This window comes from Carassius auratus, chromosome 4 (assembly GCF_003368295.1).
Source record: "Carassius auratus strain Wakin chromosome 4, ASM336829v1, whole genome shotgun sequence".
NCBI lineage: Eukaryota > Metazoa > Chordata > Actinopteri > Cypriniformes > Cyprinidae > Carassius > Carassius auratus.
In genome coordinates, this window is record NC_039246.1 from 10,187,795 (window position 1) to 10,206,092 (window position 18,298).

The window sequence follows — 18,298 nt, forward strand, 5'->3', positions numbered from 1 at the left end:
AGTTTATCTCCCATTTTCTTCTCACATCAAAATCCACCAACATATTTATTTATTACAAACTGTTTTCACATGTAAACGTTGCTTAATCTGCAAATATTTCTCTCCTGATTCAGAAAAGACAACTTTTTAAAGTTTTTATAGTGATAGAGGATTCTTTTTTGTCAGTTAAAATGTCTTGATGAATTTATTACAAACATTACTCATCTTTTCACTTCACAAGATGTTAAGTGATGGATTGAAGTCATGTCTTACACTTGGGGTGATTATTCTAGTGTTTCTGTCAGCTGTTTGGACTCTTATTTTGACGGCACCCATTCACTGCAGAAGACCCACTGGTTAGGAAGTGGCATAATACTAAATTTCTCTTAATCTGCTCTGATGAAGAAACAAACCCATCTATATCTCGGATGGCCTGAAGTTGAGTGCATATTATTTTTTTGATAAACCACATACACTGCAATTGCTTTCCTGAAAAGTACTGCTACCGTGTTGACACAAACTTCCCCTTAGATCTTAGGTAAGTCTTAGCTTGATGCCGAAGCAAATTTCTGCTTAAGAGATTGTCTCCAGTAACGTGACAAATGGAGGTGTCTCAGTATTAACCACCAATGTGAAAGCAGCAGGAAATAGTGCCGGAGCCTTTATAATTACTCCCTCTCAGTATAATTACCGGGTTTTCCTTTGACCGTGAAATAAAAGGCACCTTGTTATGCAATCTGCTGCATAGCTCGTGGGATATTCTTTCCATTGAGGCAGCACAAGACTTTTGCCTCCATTAAATTTTAAAGGCTCTCACCTCATTTTCTGGAAGGGAGCACAGCTCAAGTGCACATTTATACTATCAATATTCAAACATATGGTAAATGCATATTTCATACTGTACTGTGTGTTATCATAAAAATTCACGCATAAAACTCAAGCGTGTGATTTCCCTGCTGACAAACGCTGTTCCAATGACAACCTTGCCTGTCTAAGCTGCTGTGACTAAACTGTTTAAATATAATCTTGTGACGACATAGTAGATACTTTTGGCCCAGTGTAAAAAATGATTAACAGAATGTCTTGGCTGATTGGATTGAAAACAAGGATAAGATTTGAACTTATATTTTAAGGTATGTATTTCAAAAGTGTTAAGCAACCCAACATATTCATTTCACTATTACAAGCAATTACACTAAATTAGCAGCTGTTCTATGAGCCAATGCGGATGTATGCTATCTTAATTACACTACAATCAAACACAATTATATTTTTAGTTTGCAGTTATCGTATGCAATATGAGCGTCGTCAAACTGTAACAGTCAGGAGGCTTGCATTAAATCTCACAGTGATGGGATTATTCACTTGAATCATCTCATGTACAATGCTCTGCTTAAGGTGCAGGCTAGTAAGGTGAACTAATTAGAATCAATTCTTTCAGCTATTGTTAAAATACAATGCCCTTTTAATAGCAATTATTGAAAGGTGACTGCTGAACGTTGGGGTTATTTTCACAGTTTGCTCTTTGGTGTTTAGGGCTTAAGACTTCAGCTTGTAAAAAGGATGAGACATATTCATTCCTGTCTTATGATCTGTTTTCTACACCAAAGAGTCAAGTAGGCGGCAAATCTTTGTGCTGTGCATTTAGATTACTAACAAAAATGCTTGAACAAGGATTAAGTAAAGTTCAGAGCATGTACCCTTTAGACAGAAAGCTTTCAGACAGATGATCAACTTGGCAGTAGCTGTGTACGTCTAAATGTACATGTAAGTTTGTGTATGCGAGTGTGTGTTTGGCAAATAACTGTTTTTTTTTTTATACCACAGTCTGCTGTCAAGGAGTCAGAGGGGAAATTGTGTATCTCAGCGGGTAGAAATAAATGGTGAAGAAATGATAGACATGTCAGGTTGAAAGGACATTGTGCCCTAGAAAACAGAAAGAAAGTAATTGAGAAAAATGTCTGAGCATCTACATTTGCAAATTGCTACACTGAGTTTTTCTAAACTTTGCATAACTACAGTTATTAGGCAGTCCAAAGAGCAAGTGGTGTGTCTTTTGTAAAAACTAGAGCTGTTAATTTTTCCCCTTCATTTCTCACAAAAGAGGTGAACAGCCCAAATAATGTTGGAGTTAAGGAGAGCTATTTAAAAATGACTTTGTACTTTTCACAATAAGTTTAATTATCACACCAGTGATCACTCTTTATTTTAGAGAAGAACTTTAAGGGAAAGTTTGAGTTTTAAAAAGAAAGAAAACTTCAAAAGTGACAGTAAAGACGTTAGACTACTTTCTTTAAGTTTAATTGGAATCTATGTAGTCAAATGTGCCCCTTCCTGAATAATTCACCCTGTCCTTATACTTCAAATTTTCTCTGGTCTATAATTCTTCACCTAGAAATGACTTAAAATTAAGTAATTTCAATACGTCACATCTCAGACATTCTGCGACCGCAAAAACAAGAGTAACAGATGCTGAGTAACATGATGCGACAAAACCCAGCAAACATGTCTGTTGGTGCAGTGTGAATTAGCATCAAACAGCTGCTCCGATACTGAAGTGGCACTTGGGTTTTTTCCGGGTTGCTCAGGCCCATCAGGAAACATCACAGAGGATGGGGAAAAAGGGGCTTGATTGGACCATCTTCGTTTACAGGCAAAACGGAGATGATTTCACTTCTCTCACAGACACTGGACATCCTTATCATCAATACTGCTGGTGACATTTAAGTGTAAGCTAGAAAAAAATGACACATCTTCAGCTATATATAATAGCTATAATTTAGAACCCTATAACTAGAAGAAGAAAAACCATTAGCTTACAAACTTGACATGTAAAGTCATTTTCATGAAGCCAGTCACAACCAACTTTTAATTGGTGCATTTTAAGCTCACATCTTAAACCAGAGGAATCTTTGTTTTAATTACACAGAATGAAAAATATTATAGATAAAAAATAAAATAAAGTCCCTGGTCTACTGACTAAGGTGCAGGTCTATAATTAAAACTATAGCCATTCAGTTTTATGTTTTAGAACTTTGTGTTAATATTCGATTTAGACTTAATAAAGCTACTTCAGTTATCCCGCCAAGAGCAGTGACGGGTATTCTCTTTGCATTGTCAAGATTGTGGTTTGATTAATATCCTGAAATTGCTAATTTCCTATGCATAACCTAAAGGCCTCTGGTAAATGAAACTAATAAATTTCACATGCTTCTCATTTTGTTTTAGCCCAAATACTGAAAGCAAGAGCTTGGACTTTTTAAGCTCCGGAAAAACATGTATTGGAAATTCTTCAAAGATACCTCAAGGTGTGAATAAATAAATATATAAAATAAATAAAGCTGGGAATTATTTAGAAAACCAATGAGAAAGCTCAGTACAGGCCAAACTCTTCAGGGGATTCTTGGAGTGAGTGGAGAGACAGATGTCTGAATTACGGCCATATTGTAAAGGGAGCTTCTTCTCACATATAAACAGAAAATAATTCGGAGTACTTTTTGAGAGAAATAAATAGGGTAAAATACCACAGATGATTCTTGTCAGGGGGCTTGAAGGAGAACGTGAACTTAGAGACATTTACTATAAAAAATATGTGCTTGTTTACTTAGATTGTCACGGATACACTAGTGATCATTATGACAAAGTTGATTTGAAAAAGAGTTAATCTGCTTTTAATCAGCGGTGTATGTGGTATCATACTGAGAGATGCTGGGACGCTCATGAAAAATACTGGTCACTCACTAACAAGTACTGTTATGCATTACACCCCACTGACAGTTATAGGTCTGTGATAAGGACACCATGAGATAATTAGAGTAGACAGAAATGTTATTTCACTTAGCCAAAACTGAGATGATTCAACAGGAACATGAATATGCATGGGAACTTTTCATCAACCAAAAAAGCTTTTGCATAATCCAGGTCTTTATATCTCGTTACACAGTGTGAAAATGAGCCATAATTAGTTAATGGTCAATTAGGTGGCTTTTGAAGGGTTTGCAATCAATATTTAAATGCTTATCGTGCATTGTGTACACAAGGCTGGCAAGGAGGAAAAAGACAATTACATCTGATTATTATGCCTCATCTGTTGGCACAACAGCTAATATTCTGCATGATTACATCACCAATGCTGCATTATGACAGCAACCTCACATCTGTGCTAATACTTCATACATTCAATAACACAAATACCCTGCAGCTTTCCAAATAATCCACCTAATATGCTGTGCCTGTCTAGGTCGATTTAGTATTCAATATAAATTAGTATTGAGCACTATTTAAAAAAAGAGAATGTGTACAAAAATGCTTTAAATACACACACACAAACACACACACACACACACACACACACACACACACACACACACACACACACACTTAATATTGTATATATTTAATATTATTTAAAAAAAACAATTCATACACACGATTGCATACATTAATCAACTGTCCAATTTATTTTTATTGTAGTTTTAAATATGATAATAAATACTAATAAATATACAATTCAAATAAACAATTATATATACAATTATGTATTAAGGTGAAACAATTTAGCTTACTTAAGAACTTGTCTTGAAGCTAAATGTTATATATAGTTCTAAATATGACCTAGAATTGTTCTTGGTTCTTGTGATCAAAATCAATTAAATAAAGAAAACAAGCAAGCAATAGCCTGGTTGCAGTGCTTGCTTTATTGTTTCACATTGCTCGAGTCTGTTTCCCAGCAGAACGCAATGTTGATTAGAGTGACAGAAGGGTCACTGGCTCTCTGTAATTTACTCAAGTCCCTCTGCACACATCAAATTTCCCCTCCTCAGTGAGGTCACATGTATTCATTTATCAGGCACACATGAGGAGACATAATCAGTGTGGATGACGTTGTTCTCTTTTGCATCTTGACTTACTGGGTGTTGTTTGTGTTTGCTATGATTATGAAATAACCTTGGCTTCATGCTGTATGGACAGGCTCTGAAACTCACTGCCACACACAGGCTAACCACCATCACCAAGATAAATATACAAGACGACGGTTCAGTGGACACTACAGGGATACACACCCCGCTCAGTTAGGGTAGGGCCTTCCAGCTGCTGACCGCTGGCTTCAAACACCCACACAAGAGACTAAAAACAGCAGTGGAAGTCAGTGGATCATCCAGATGTTAAATAGCTCAGGGTCCTGACAAGGAATGGACACCAATCCAGGGTCATTGCTAAATACCATAGGGACCAGGATAAATATTTTGACTAAATTTAAACATTGACTCAATGTTCGCTTTTAGCAGGTTATATGTATTAAAAACACTCTTTCTCTTCTCAGAAAAACAAACCAAAAACACTGATGACTAATCCTGCACTACACAGTTTTTCTTCCAATCAAATGCTCTCTCGAATGAGACGTAAAAATAGTTGCTAGTAAACATTTTTACAAAGTACAAGACATTTTTTCCTGATAACTTACCCTTCGAAGGTTTAGGGTCAGTATTATTATTTTCTTTTAATTCATAATTAGTTCAAAAGTGACAGGTAAGGCATGTTCCATTTCAAATGAAGGCAGTTTTTTAATTCACTAGAGAATCCAGAACTAATATATAAATATATATATAGATATATATATAGTAGCAGCAGCCCAACTGTTTTCAATACTGATAATAATAAGAATTATTATTAATGACACTGAAAAAAGGAGCATTGATGCTGAAAATGAAGCTTTACCACCCCAGGAACAAATACAAATTTTAAATATGTTAAAATAAAAGACAGTTATTTTAAATTATAATACTTCACAATATTCACGTTTTTACTGCATTTTTGATCAAATAAATGCAGCCTTGGTGAGTATAAAAGACTTATTTCAAAAACATTTTAAAAACATTTACCAACCCCAAATGTTTGAATGGTTGTGTATAGGCCTATAACCAAACCAACACACATTTCTTGGCATGAGAACTTACTGAGCTCTGCAATGCTCCCAACGCGGGTTGCCAGGAGGGACTGTTCAATGGTGCGGAGTTCAGCCTGGCTGTATGCATGGCCCTCTCCAGTTTTCCCTGCTCGCTGCTGGTCACGGTGCAGGTTCAGACTGTCCGGCAGGCTCAATACACCTGTGGGCCAAAGATCAGACAATCAAATATAAATAAACACGTGAACAAGCCAAAACCAGATATAAACACATCTGCAATGGGACCAAGAGACTTTGAGAACTAAGTGTTATGACATTATCATTGTTTAAGAGGCAAATCAACAACCCCCGAAGCAATTCAAACCTCTGTTTTTGTGTTGGACCTTTTTCAAGCAACAAACCACGCGCCCACAGGTGAGTTCAGCAGCATGTACTGGCTAGAGCCCTGGTCGTCTAATGTTCATTCAATAATCCTAATCAAATTACTTCACAGCGCTGCTGCCAAGGCTTTTTTTTGAATGGAAGAATAGGCAAAGACAGATGGGATATTGAGCTCAGCCACCGGTGAATCAAGACAGACAAGCAGCTATCTGAGCTAAAGGTTTCATATGTTGGGACTATATTTAGGTTCTGAACTGTTTTTTTAATTAGATTAATTAACGGGTGATATCTGTAATTATTTGTCTTTCAGACATCTCTAGCCATTTGCTTTGTAGTGTGTCAGTCTAGTACATTTAAGCAATATTGCTTTAGTGAATAAACTAGTTCATATCGAGTTACTAAGATTTCAGACACAGTATTGTCAGTGGTGACATCTATCTGACATCTATATGAACCTCTTAAAAACACTCAGTAGTGGTGTTCTTGAATGAATATTTTAATAATTCACTGATTAAAAAAAGGAATGTTTCATTTCTGAATGTATTAGTGTTCATGAATGAATTTATTTAAAAAATGATTCAGTGACTCACTCATAAAGGTAGTCATCTAATTAGTTCCTGGATGAATAAGTGTTTTTAATTAAACTGGTTGAGGAAACGATTCAATGACTCCACTTGTTCTGTTCCTCAATGAATCAGTGTGCTGAATGAATTAGTTATCTAATTTACTCCTTATGGATTTATGTTATTGACTTGCTCATAAAGACCGCAACTTCTTTCATCCCAGAATTAACCAGAGAGCTGATTTGAGTCAGTTGTGTAAATTATTAAAAGACTCACTCATAAAAGCAGCTCTATGATTTAATCTTGAATGCATCAGTGCTTCTGGATGAATAACTTACAAAGGCAGTCCCATTAATGGCTTCTGAATGAATCAGCTGAGTAATTGATTCCGATGACTTGTTCATAAAGACAGTTAACTGTCACCACCTACTGACAGTAGTGAACCAAAAAATGAAAATTCTTACGCCTGTTTCACACATACTCTGTCTGCAGTGCGTATGCGTTTGTATTTTTTTATGCACCCATGTTAACGGATTACAGCGTACACACTGCACACGGTTGCAGTCAGTCAGTGCGTTCCAGAAGCGGAGCGTCTGCAGCAGTTTACGTACGGCGTCTATTTTTGCTGTGCTGCATGCACTGAATTAAAGTAACAGTGCATTGTTCACAGTAAAAATGAACATGGATTGACACAGAAATGCAGTAATTTCACAATATATGTGTACTAATTAAAGCCTACTGTGTTTCACACTCAACACATGGGTTTTTGGCTTAGTTTAAAACAAGAAAAAGAGCACCTTTAGATAAACAAGGCAAAGTAATATAAGAACTTTTAAGGAAGCTGAAAAACTAAATTCATTTAGACGCGTGGGATTGCTTGTAATAAAGTTTTAAATGCAAATAGGCACGAGAGTGGTGTTTTAATTTAAAATATTTGTGATAGCCTAACAAGAAAAGTAGGCTAAATGTTGCGTTTAAATGTTTTTGCCGCTTGCTTGAGCAGCTTATTATAGAAACGTAGAAGTCAAATGCATGTAGAATAAGTTGTTTATATTTATTGAGTTTAAACTAATGTCTGTGAAAAATTGTTACTGAACTGTGATAAAAGAGTCACATTGCTGAAAAAGTTTATTTTTATTAATTTTATTTTTGAACATGATTTGAAATAAAAATAATAAACAAATATTGTGTTTGTGGACCAAACAGTCGCGGATCAGTAGCAGTCTGCAAACGCGTCCTGTGTGAAAGCTTCTGCACCACATACGTAACGCACACGGACTGCATACGCACTGCAGACGGAGTATACAGTATGTGAAACAGGCGTTAGTACCGTTATAATGTACCGTATCTCAACACTCTTTTGACTAAAACACACAAAGTAATCTAATGTACATGCATTACTTTGACTAAACTTTAATGATAACATATACTAATAGCATTACCAGTTTTATACAAAAAGCACAATATTTAAACAAGATACTTTTAACAGTAACATTCTCCAACACTGCACACAAACAAGCAAGAACCTATCAGGAAGCTATTTTAAGCAGGTTATACTCCTGAATTTCATCTAAAGGGATTTGTGTTGTCAGTCTCCCAGCGGTGGGTAAACATCCCGTATCCTGTTGTATATTGAATGACACCGTTAGCACAAGACAACACAGGGAAAGAAACACAGAAACTCATGAAGTTTTTATAACACCATGATTAAAATGACCTGGAACGGCGAGTTCTGGTTGCTGCGAATCTCTTTGTGGTTAGTGAGTTAATGCATAATGGAGGATGTGCAGTATTCACCAGATGGGAGACAAGCTGAATGCTTTGTCAAGACACACAATGTTGTTCATGGGTGACATGATGCTTTTAAGGAATTCTGAAGGGACTTCAAGAGAGGGAATGCTTTGTCTTGGGTGATTTTATCGTCTCATGAAGGTTTAACACGAGTGCCGCAACACTGCGTGAGGGGTAAATGTTTGCATGTGCACGGTGTCTAATGAAACCGCAGAATATCGTACAAACCAGAACAGATACAGTAGTTGCAGTATTTTGCTGCAGGTTTTTTGTACAGTTGAGTGAGAGGTGAGAGAAGATGTTGTTGTCCAAAAACAGGATCCCCAGGAAGTTAAATGGGATTGCTCGACCTGTTTTTGACAGTTACAAAAACCTGCCAGCTGTGGCTGCCATAACCTTCTAATAGAAAAATAGGGTAACAATGTCACATGCATTATGGGATGGTACTTATGTAAGTTTACAAATCTGAATGAAATAGGAGCACTAGAATCTAATATACCAACTTAACTGAGCTTTCAAAATCAGTTTTTACAGGAAAAAAAGTTTGGATGATAAACAGGTGGTACAACTGACAAACCAAAACTGCTAAATAAAACACATACCAGAAACAAAAATGTGATATATAAATGTGATATATATATAATCTAAACAATTTTTATTTAATTTTTTACCTTTTTTATTTTTATGGCATAATAAGGTAATTCACACATTTTACTTAAAAAAAAGTTAAATATATTTTGTTAACATACACATTACATAAATTATTTAAAATAAAAATAAAAATTCACATATATTTTATGTAACCAAATATTATAAATATAATATAAATTGAAATTATTCTTTTTTTATTTATATGGTAAGGTGAATTAGAGTTATGAGATATTATCAAAGTATATATATAAATGTATTTCCTCTAGATATTTTCATGTTATCTTCTTTTCTTTTTAATAAAGTGTTTATTCTAAAGTGTTGAGTTTTTAAATCAGAGCATGTCTAACAATCTGCTTTTCTCAGAGACAAAAACAAAGAACAAACACCCAGTTGGAAAGCTGTCATCAACCAGGGATAAATCCCAGAATGCCACGGCAAGAGAAATGGACAGTTTTCGTTTGCTAGAAATCTTCTCATGACTCTTTCGCTTGGGTCAAAAATATGCACTCCACTGGGAGAAAAAAACAACAAAAAACAGGCCTCAATATTTTATGACCCCTCCGCCCAATCAACATTCCCTGCTCTTGAAACTCTTCACTCTCTCTCCCTCTATACTCTCAGCACATTAACTTTTTAATGTCATTACAGACGCTAAAAGATTCCCTGCATGTTCATGCAACCAGATCAAATCACGTAAATGTGTGGTGGAACATTCTCGTCACTCCAGCTTTGCAGCCTCACCATGTATCAAGCACGTTGTCTTTTTCATGCACTTGTATTCCCTACTGAGAGGATACTGAGAATACAGAGGGAAGGTGGGTTTTTTTTTTGCCCTTCAAAAGGTTGACTTTGGCCAAATGGTGGCAAAACACTTCCCTACAAATGTTCCTTAGCATGATATTTATGATATTAAAACGTCCTCTGTACTTGTATAGTGAAATGGGAGAGGACACTGAGTCATAAGAATGCCATCAACTCAAGAACAGTTTGCAGTAACTAAGTTTGAGATAGAATGGCATAAATAATACAGTACAAACACTGCTAGACACATCAGTCATAGCTGGGGAAGTGAAAGGAACACAGAGAGCCTTCTATCGCAGGAACAGTGTGAAAACGCTCTGTACAAGACACTCTTAATTTCAAAGACCATCATGTAAACTGATACTTAATGGACACCTGAAGAGATTGAGCTGGAAAAAATATCTTCAGAATTCATGGAGATGGACATTTCGATGTCATATAATTCTAAGCCTGAATCCCCACGTCCTTGTTTTAAAAAAACGTACCTACAGTCCTCATGTCTATGGTGCTTGGTTAGCCAAGACAGGTATATCCTTTTTTTATTAAACTTCCGGCAAAACAAACATTTGCAAAGAATATGCCTGAGCACAAGTCAAATCTTCAGTTTTTCAAAAAACGCTCCCTGACTGTAAGCTGTTCACTGACCTGAATACCACATTGCTCGTAGTACAGAAGTAATCCTGTGCTTCTGAAATCCAATTTATTCACAAAATAAGACAATATCCTGTGTTAAAATGGGTTAGTAAAATATTTTCCCCCTTCTTCTAATATTAAATATTTAACCCTGCTAAAGTACAGTACCTGCAAAAAAAAAGTCCACCTTAAATTGTCACAAGTGTTCTTTTGAGACTTCTTTTTTTTCCCCTATGCAATAAAAGTTACAATATTTTATGGAACACAAAGTGACAGCTAGCATTAGTAGCAGCCATTCAGAGAGTCAGATGACAACTCAAGTCATTTGTTAAAAATGCTTTGCGCAGGCACATCTGTATTTATAACAATAGCTACAACTGACTGATAAAACGGCATTTTCATCAGTAATGAGCGAATACTTTTAATGGACATTAAAATCTCATTAAAAGGCTATAAGACGTATGCCTTTGGGGACCAGTCATTATGTGCAGTATTACTGCCATGAAGATGGGCCATAATTCTCTGCTGGTTTTAGAGAAATTTAAGCAATATCCAAAAATGACTTGGACGCCACAACATTGATCGTAAACTCAGAACTTCGAAAGACTATCATATAATCCCCCTCTGCCGCTACATCTGTCACTTCTTAAAGAGCCAGCTTATTTCTTTATAAGGAAATGGAGAGGAATGTCAGCCAACCAGATGGAAGCAAAATGAACACTATAAGTGCAGGTGAATTGTATTAGCTAAATGGCCTAAATTGATTATTCATATGCTGATGCTGGTTTCAAGCTGCATTACACTAAAAATACTACAAATAGATGCATTAAGACATTAACCTTAAGTCTTTGAGTGGCACTATAAACAGTGTCTGAGACCAAAGAATAAATGCTTCTATTTTGATTGTAATTTTTCTTCTAATTTGCATTACAAATTATATTATTACTGGAGTAAAAAATGACTATGAATGTCCTAGAATTGAATATGCCTTGGTTTTGCTTTAATAACAGCAGCACTCGAGCTGTATACACTCCACAAGTTTGTGTAAAACCAGATGATCATGTTCTCCAGCATGATTTGAGATAATCAAGAGCATCTTGAGGTTCAGTGGAAGATCATCTTACCATCTGTACAACCAAGTTCACACAATCAATTTCACACATCACTTATTTAATTAGTGACCTAGAAACAATGCAAAATCCCTATTCCATTTTGCTTCATAATGCTTTTTTGTTTACTTTTTTTTGAAGAAGAAGAATTTCAGTTTAGGATAGAATTACATTTTTAAAGCCAGATTTCCAATGCAGTCTCATACATAACAAATGGGGCGGAGGGTATACATTAGATTTGCATTTGTGCACACCAGCCAATTGAGTTTTCCCACAGTTTTCGCACTACAACAGATTGTTCTCTTTCTTGGCTTGCCTGTAAGTGGCGGTTCTGCCAGGATGAAGAAGTGTGGTGTATTCTAGCTAGCCTGAAATCCCCTGCTCTGCACTGCACTGAATGATTAGATCTACAATCAATATGTCCCATCCTTTTCTGGTGACAGAAACACACTTCTTCTCCCGAGTGCAGACTCAGACACTTTGTTTTGATTTCCTACAGCTGTTGAAGTAATAAGTTATTGGCAAAAAAAATGTCAAATCTTCATTCCAACGCATGCTTTGTTACCGGAGTCATGGAATATCAAGAATACAGATTAATTCCAAGACTGACAATCAACCTTTGCAGAAAATATCAAATTGAAATTTGACAGAATTGTTCTAAATTTCAAAGGGGTTCAGAATAGCTTTGTTCCAGCAACTTAATTAAAGTATCCTACTGAGGGAACGGTTCAATTGCAACTCAGCAAGGGAACCAGCCCTGTCACAAAAAAGACAACAAAACTATTTAGCTCGCTTTCAATTTCTCTCTCTTTTTTCCGCCTTTCTGCAATGCTGTATATTTGCTGGAGGAAAGTCCCATCGATTTCTCTACGGTGCACGGTCGGTCTCTTATCAAAGTGAGACTCGTACAGAATATTAACAGCCAAGTCTCCATAGCAACAGGGCAGAGCTGCCCAGCAGGCACATGATTGGTGGAAAGAGAGCAGGGGTTGTGGGGATGTGCTGGATTTGGAGGTGGGCGCATAACGAAATGCGCAGTGTCAAAAAACTAAAATTTTAGGTGGTCTGTGACTGTACCTCCCAAAATATTACTTAAGGGTGTGTTTGCTTCCAAAATGTTGCATTCAGGATAAGAACAACCCTGAAGAAATAAGATAAGCGGGTCTCGTTTGCACTTGAGTTTATAACAGCTTGAAAATATTCAGAGCATGTCTATTTATTGCCATTCAACATGACAGTTTGACATTTCCATCTGAGTCATGCATTAAAAGCATTATATGGAAAGAACATCTGAAAAGTTAGACTGAAAGTTTACTGAAAGTTCCAGAACTTTATGCAATAAAAATGTGCGTGTTTCAAGCACATCCATGGAAAATATATAGACCGTTGCATGAAGGTTTTTGGTGTCTCGGTAAAATGATAAACTCTGATGAGGGAATTCTCAAAATTCTCAACTGTTTGCACCATTTAAAACATGGTTAGTAAACACCAATTCTGTATCACAATTTATGAGGCAAGATGTTGCTTAATTACTGTAAATGCATGCAGATGCATTTTTGCTAAACTATCCATTTAGTTTAAATCAACTGATAGCTCCATAATTAGGTCAAATATGTCTAGATTAGACCACTAAACACTTCTGTTTTTGGTCATTTCTTGCAAAAAGTGGGTCATACAGTGCTGTTTTTTTGACTTGCATAAATATTATGTAGAAATTGGGGTTGCTTCATCTCACATTAGAGGAAAACCTTTCAGCGTTGCCATTATGAAATATGCTACAAACAATATACTGCATTGATCATATTATAAAGGCAGTAGCTGGAAATCAATGCACTATCCATTGACTAGGTATCAAAAAAGAACTGAAAGGCTGAATAAATATCATTATGGACAATCCGAGTTCAAATGTGGAGACAGACAGGGTTATGCCTCGAGTGCTAAATCATTAAAATACTGCTCAAGCAATTCTCCTTCACCATGACAACTGAGGTGAATGCCCCCTTCTTCAGAACAAACACTGGTTCACAGCTGCAGCGGGTACGGGCAACATTTTGCCTTTCTGACATTTTACATCAGCTTGAAGCAATATGATCAACAAGGGACACATGGAGATTTTAATGAGGGCCGTGATACATACTGGTACTGTAGAGCTCGATTTAATAAACTTTTTTTTTTATGCAAACCTGTAAATTCACTTTTTATACCTCCGGTGCCAAAGATGTAAAGGTCAATGTATTCTGAGGTAATAAACAATCAAGGCTTAAATCTTTCTTAAAGCACAAAGTAATATTTAATTAAATGAAGATGTTAAATGTATGCAGCGTGGCCTACGGTCATATGAAAATATATTTAATTTAGACTTTAAATGTCAAAGTATATTATAAAAAGAACTTCAAGGTGCAAAATATATTTTAAAATATATTTAAAATATATTAATATATAAATATATTTGCCTTCAAATTAATTTGTTATATAACATATTTAAATTGAAATCGAAAAGTCTGTAAAAAATTATGATGTTATTATTTTCTCTATTGCTTCTTCACAGGTGTTTTACTTGAATTTAGAGAATTAGAATTCAGATTTTCTACTTTTTGTTTTCTTACAGAGCATAAAATTGTCAAAATATAAGGGAAATAAGGTAAGCTTACTTATATAGCTTATCAAAAATACTTTTATGTAAATCTATTTTAAAATACATATCAATACCTTTTTTATTTGTAATATATCTTGGTAAATTGGAGAAGAAATGATTCCCTAGGGTCCATGAGTGAGACCTCAAACACATTTTCTAACAACACAAGTTTTGGCAATAAAAGAATGTGTGCAAAACATTGTTTGCCTTGAGACTGTGTGCAGGGCATGCTGGGACTGTAAGAGGATTGAGTGACATTGACCCGGACACAGCCTCTATGTGAATGATGATTGACAGATGAGATTACTTTTAGGAAAAGGACACTGAATTTCCAAACCGCAGAGATTCTGGCCAAGAGTTCTATCACTGGATGACATTTCATTCTGCTGGGGAAGTGTTTCAATTCCATTTCCACATTAACCCATTAATAACTCACTGGTGGGCATGGGTTTAGATAGGACAGAGTTCATTTCCCACAAGCAGGAATGTTTTAGCAGGGTAAAGGGTCTTTCTAGTGCACAAAACCCAAGTGGTTTGTGCTCAATCTCTGTCTCTGGCAATAGAAGTCAGAAGGAAACGTACTTTGCCACTGTAATAAGCATGTGTGCTGCGTGTTGCTTAGAAACTGTAGCTTCCCAAGCTACAAATAATGTAAAGTACTTCTACAGTCAATCATTGGAAAAAGCAGTTGAACAAATTAAACATGTCTTTGTTTTTTTTTTAGGTTGGTCTTTCGTCAGCTTAGATAATCAAAGCTCTTTTGATAAAACACTATTTTTCGATGAAGCATTAAGGAAGGGACAGGATTCTGAAGGGCGACGGGCTCTTACTCAATACTGGTTCATTTAACTGAAACGTTCGAATGAACAAATTAATCTGACTTCTCAATATGAGAGAGAGAGAGAAAGGACATTCTAGTAGATTTTATCTGACTGCTTCTTCAGTTGGCTTGGTTGTAAACTTGAGAAAAATAAATAAATACATAAATAGTGTCTTTGTCACGCTACACTGCAAATACATAAAAAAGCAGCTCATTACTTTGAAAGTAACTGTTTAGAAATGAACTATCGTCTTGCTGCAAAAAAAAAAAAAAAAAAAAAGCTATAAGGTACTAGAATCATGTTTTTAGTTACAAAAATGCACTTTACTGCACTTCAGTCCATAAAGACTACTACACAAAACACTCCTATTCACATAGTCAGCTAAAGGTCTTCAGTCAACTGCAAAGGTTATTTTAGCACAAATATTACAAATAACCCCAACAAACCAGCACTCTCCAAATAATTAACACTGTTCAAATCATATAATAGGATCAAAAGAAAGTCCCATGCTGCTTTGCAGCAAGCTCCTGCTCTCCATCTGTGCTCTCTGACTCATCACGGCAAAAGACATGGAGAGTCAAAACCAACCAATCAAATAACAACTAAATCAACAGATAAAATACTCATATCTTTAGGCCCTCCCTTTGTCCCCCTACATGGTCCTGATGATTTACAACATGCTACATTTGTACAACACACATCTGACTGGTCTTTAGTGTTCAGGGACACATCAAACCAGTTGTTAAAGCAATTAAATTTTAATGCTAGATATGGGTTAAAATGTAAAATAAACAGCATTTCACATTTTAAAATGTATCACAGAAAGATGTTGTGCAAGAAAACATTTACAATTTCAGTTTGTCAGTATATGCAAAACTCACATAAGATGCTGCCCAATGAATGATTTCAATACAGCATCAATGTTTGAGTTTTTGATTATTTTATATCATATTTATATTCATATATCATTTTTTTATATTATATTTAAATTGCAATTGTGTCATTTGTTTAATATCTTATAATTGTGATATATATATAAATATATATATATATATATATATATATATATATATATATATATATATATATATGATATAATGATTAATTATATTTAATTTAAATTGTAGTTTTATAGTCAATTTTACCTTTTATTGTACCTTAATGACATGATTATGATGTTTATATATATATATATATATATATATATATATATATATATATATATATATATATATATATATATATATATATATATATATACACACAAGCTGTAAAATGTATATATATATATATATATATATATATATATATATATATATATATATATATATATATATATATATATATATATATATATATATATATATATATATATATATATATATATACACAAGCTGTAAAATGTGGTCTGGACGGGGTCATGACGCAAGCACTTTTTGGCCCTCAAGCCTTGGTGTCAGTCAGTCACTGCTGGGAACAATCAAGGAATTTCAAAGCCACTGCTGAAGCCAGACTCAGTGACCTATTCACAACTCTCCTCACATGCTTCTTATCTGCTTTACAGGGACAGAAGGGAAGGACAGAGATGATGTGGAGAATTGTATAGAGGCAGACTGTGACAGAGAGTTGCGTGAGACCAAAAAGACATGTGAGGAATGTGATAAGACAATGGCTTTTATGTATTTCACAAAAGCTAGTCTGCTTTCTCCCTACTTTTGCTTTAATTCTGAATATTTCTCAAACCTGACCAGACCAAAACAAGTCCTTGAGAAAATGAGGCTTTAAAGAACATTAAAGAAACTAGAAAAAGGACTATCAAAAGGCTATATACTCAAAGCAGCCGAGGTGTAAAACTAAACATGAATTTATTCTGTGTTCAAATTGATATACTGTTCATCCTGCAGGTGTGATGGTCCATCTTATGGGTTAACATGACCCAGAGGCTCCTGCTTGGGGCCCAGCATGTGTACCTTAGTGCGGCCAGGCCCAAGCAGATGGTGGCCATATGTCCCCAGAACATGGAAGAAGAGCCACAGACATGAGGCCAGAAAACTGAGCTATATTCACATTTGAGAGAAGACTTAGAGCCCACTCTTCTTCAAATATCTGCTGTGAGCATGAAGCTCACACACACACACACACACACACACACACACAGAGACACTGTCAACTACTCATACCGGGGGTTAATGCTTGCAGTCAATGAGAAAACATACATTCCACCTACAGACTTAAAATAGAAAACACACATACAGATATTCAGTTTTGCCTTTGGCAACAAGGAAAGGTTGTCAAGTGTCTGAGAAACAGTTAGCACTGGTAAGTAGCCTATAAAACAACATTCCCCGCATCTGAATATGCCTACCTCCCTACTGTACAGCAGGTGAAAAACTGAATTCATGTAGCATACTTAAAACAGTAGGCAAAAATTACCTGGATGACCTACTACTTCCACAAAGATTTCAATCTAATATGCATCTAAAAGCCACAGGAGAGGGTTTGAATAAAGGGCAGTGAAGCAATGCAACTTAAGTCTCATGACAATTTCATTTATGCTACACACATTCATACGATATAAAACATTGCTACAACAGACACTTTTAGGACTAATACTGACACATAGTGGAGTGGACGTCATGCAAACGCAACATTCAGTTTCTTTTAGCGCTGTATCGATACGATACACTGTTGAGTCTAAGAATACAATATTGTGCAAGTGTTAATATAATAAGATAATAAGTGGATTAAAAGGTTATGTGATCTCAAAATGCCTGCCTCCATGAGGACTCCCCACTCCAAGTAAAATAAGATTTTAGGCTACTGGATTAAGTCTTCATTTTGTGTGTATTTATTTAAATAGTACTAAAAAAGTACAAAGAATATATACGAAAACTTCAACTTCAGTTGAAATTTCAACTGGGTATGATATCAATCCCAAGTTAGACATTCACACCAATTGTGAATAATTGTGTAAAAATGTTAAATATTTTTAATAAAGAAAAATTTTACGGAATTAAACTATACTAAAT

The 18,298-nt window shown here is 35.4% G+C and overlaps 1 protein-coding gene across 3 annotated transcripts in view; it reads right to left on the bottom strand.

Moving 5' to 3' along the window:
* LOC113067692 (ankyrin repeat and BTB/POZ domain-containing protein BTBD11-A) overlaps positions 1-18,298 on the bottom strand; it is a 114,268-nt gene that overhangs the window by 30,342 nt on the left and 65,628 nt on the right. For all 3 annotated transcript variants that reach the window (XM_026240114.1, XM_026240104.1, XM_026240097.1), the window contains exon 2: positions 5,937-6,086. Coding sequence is in view for 2 of the 3 variants with exons in the window: in XM_026240104.1 (XP_026095889.1) it covers positions 5,937-6,086 (150 nt within the window). In the remaining variant the exon portion in view is untranslated. The remainder of the gene's footprint in view (positions 1-5,936; positions 6,087-18,298) is intronic.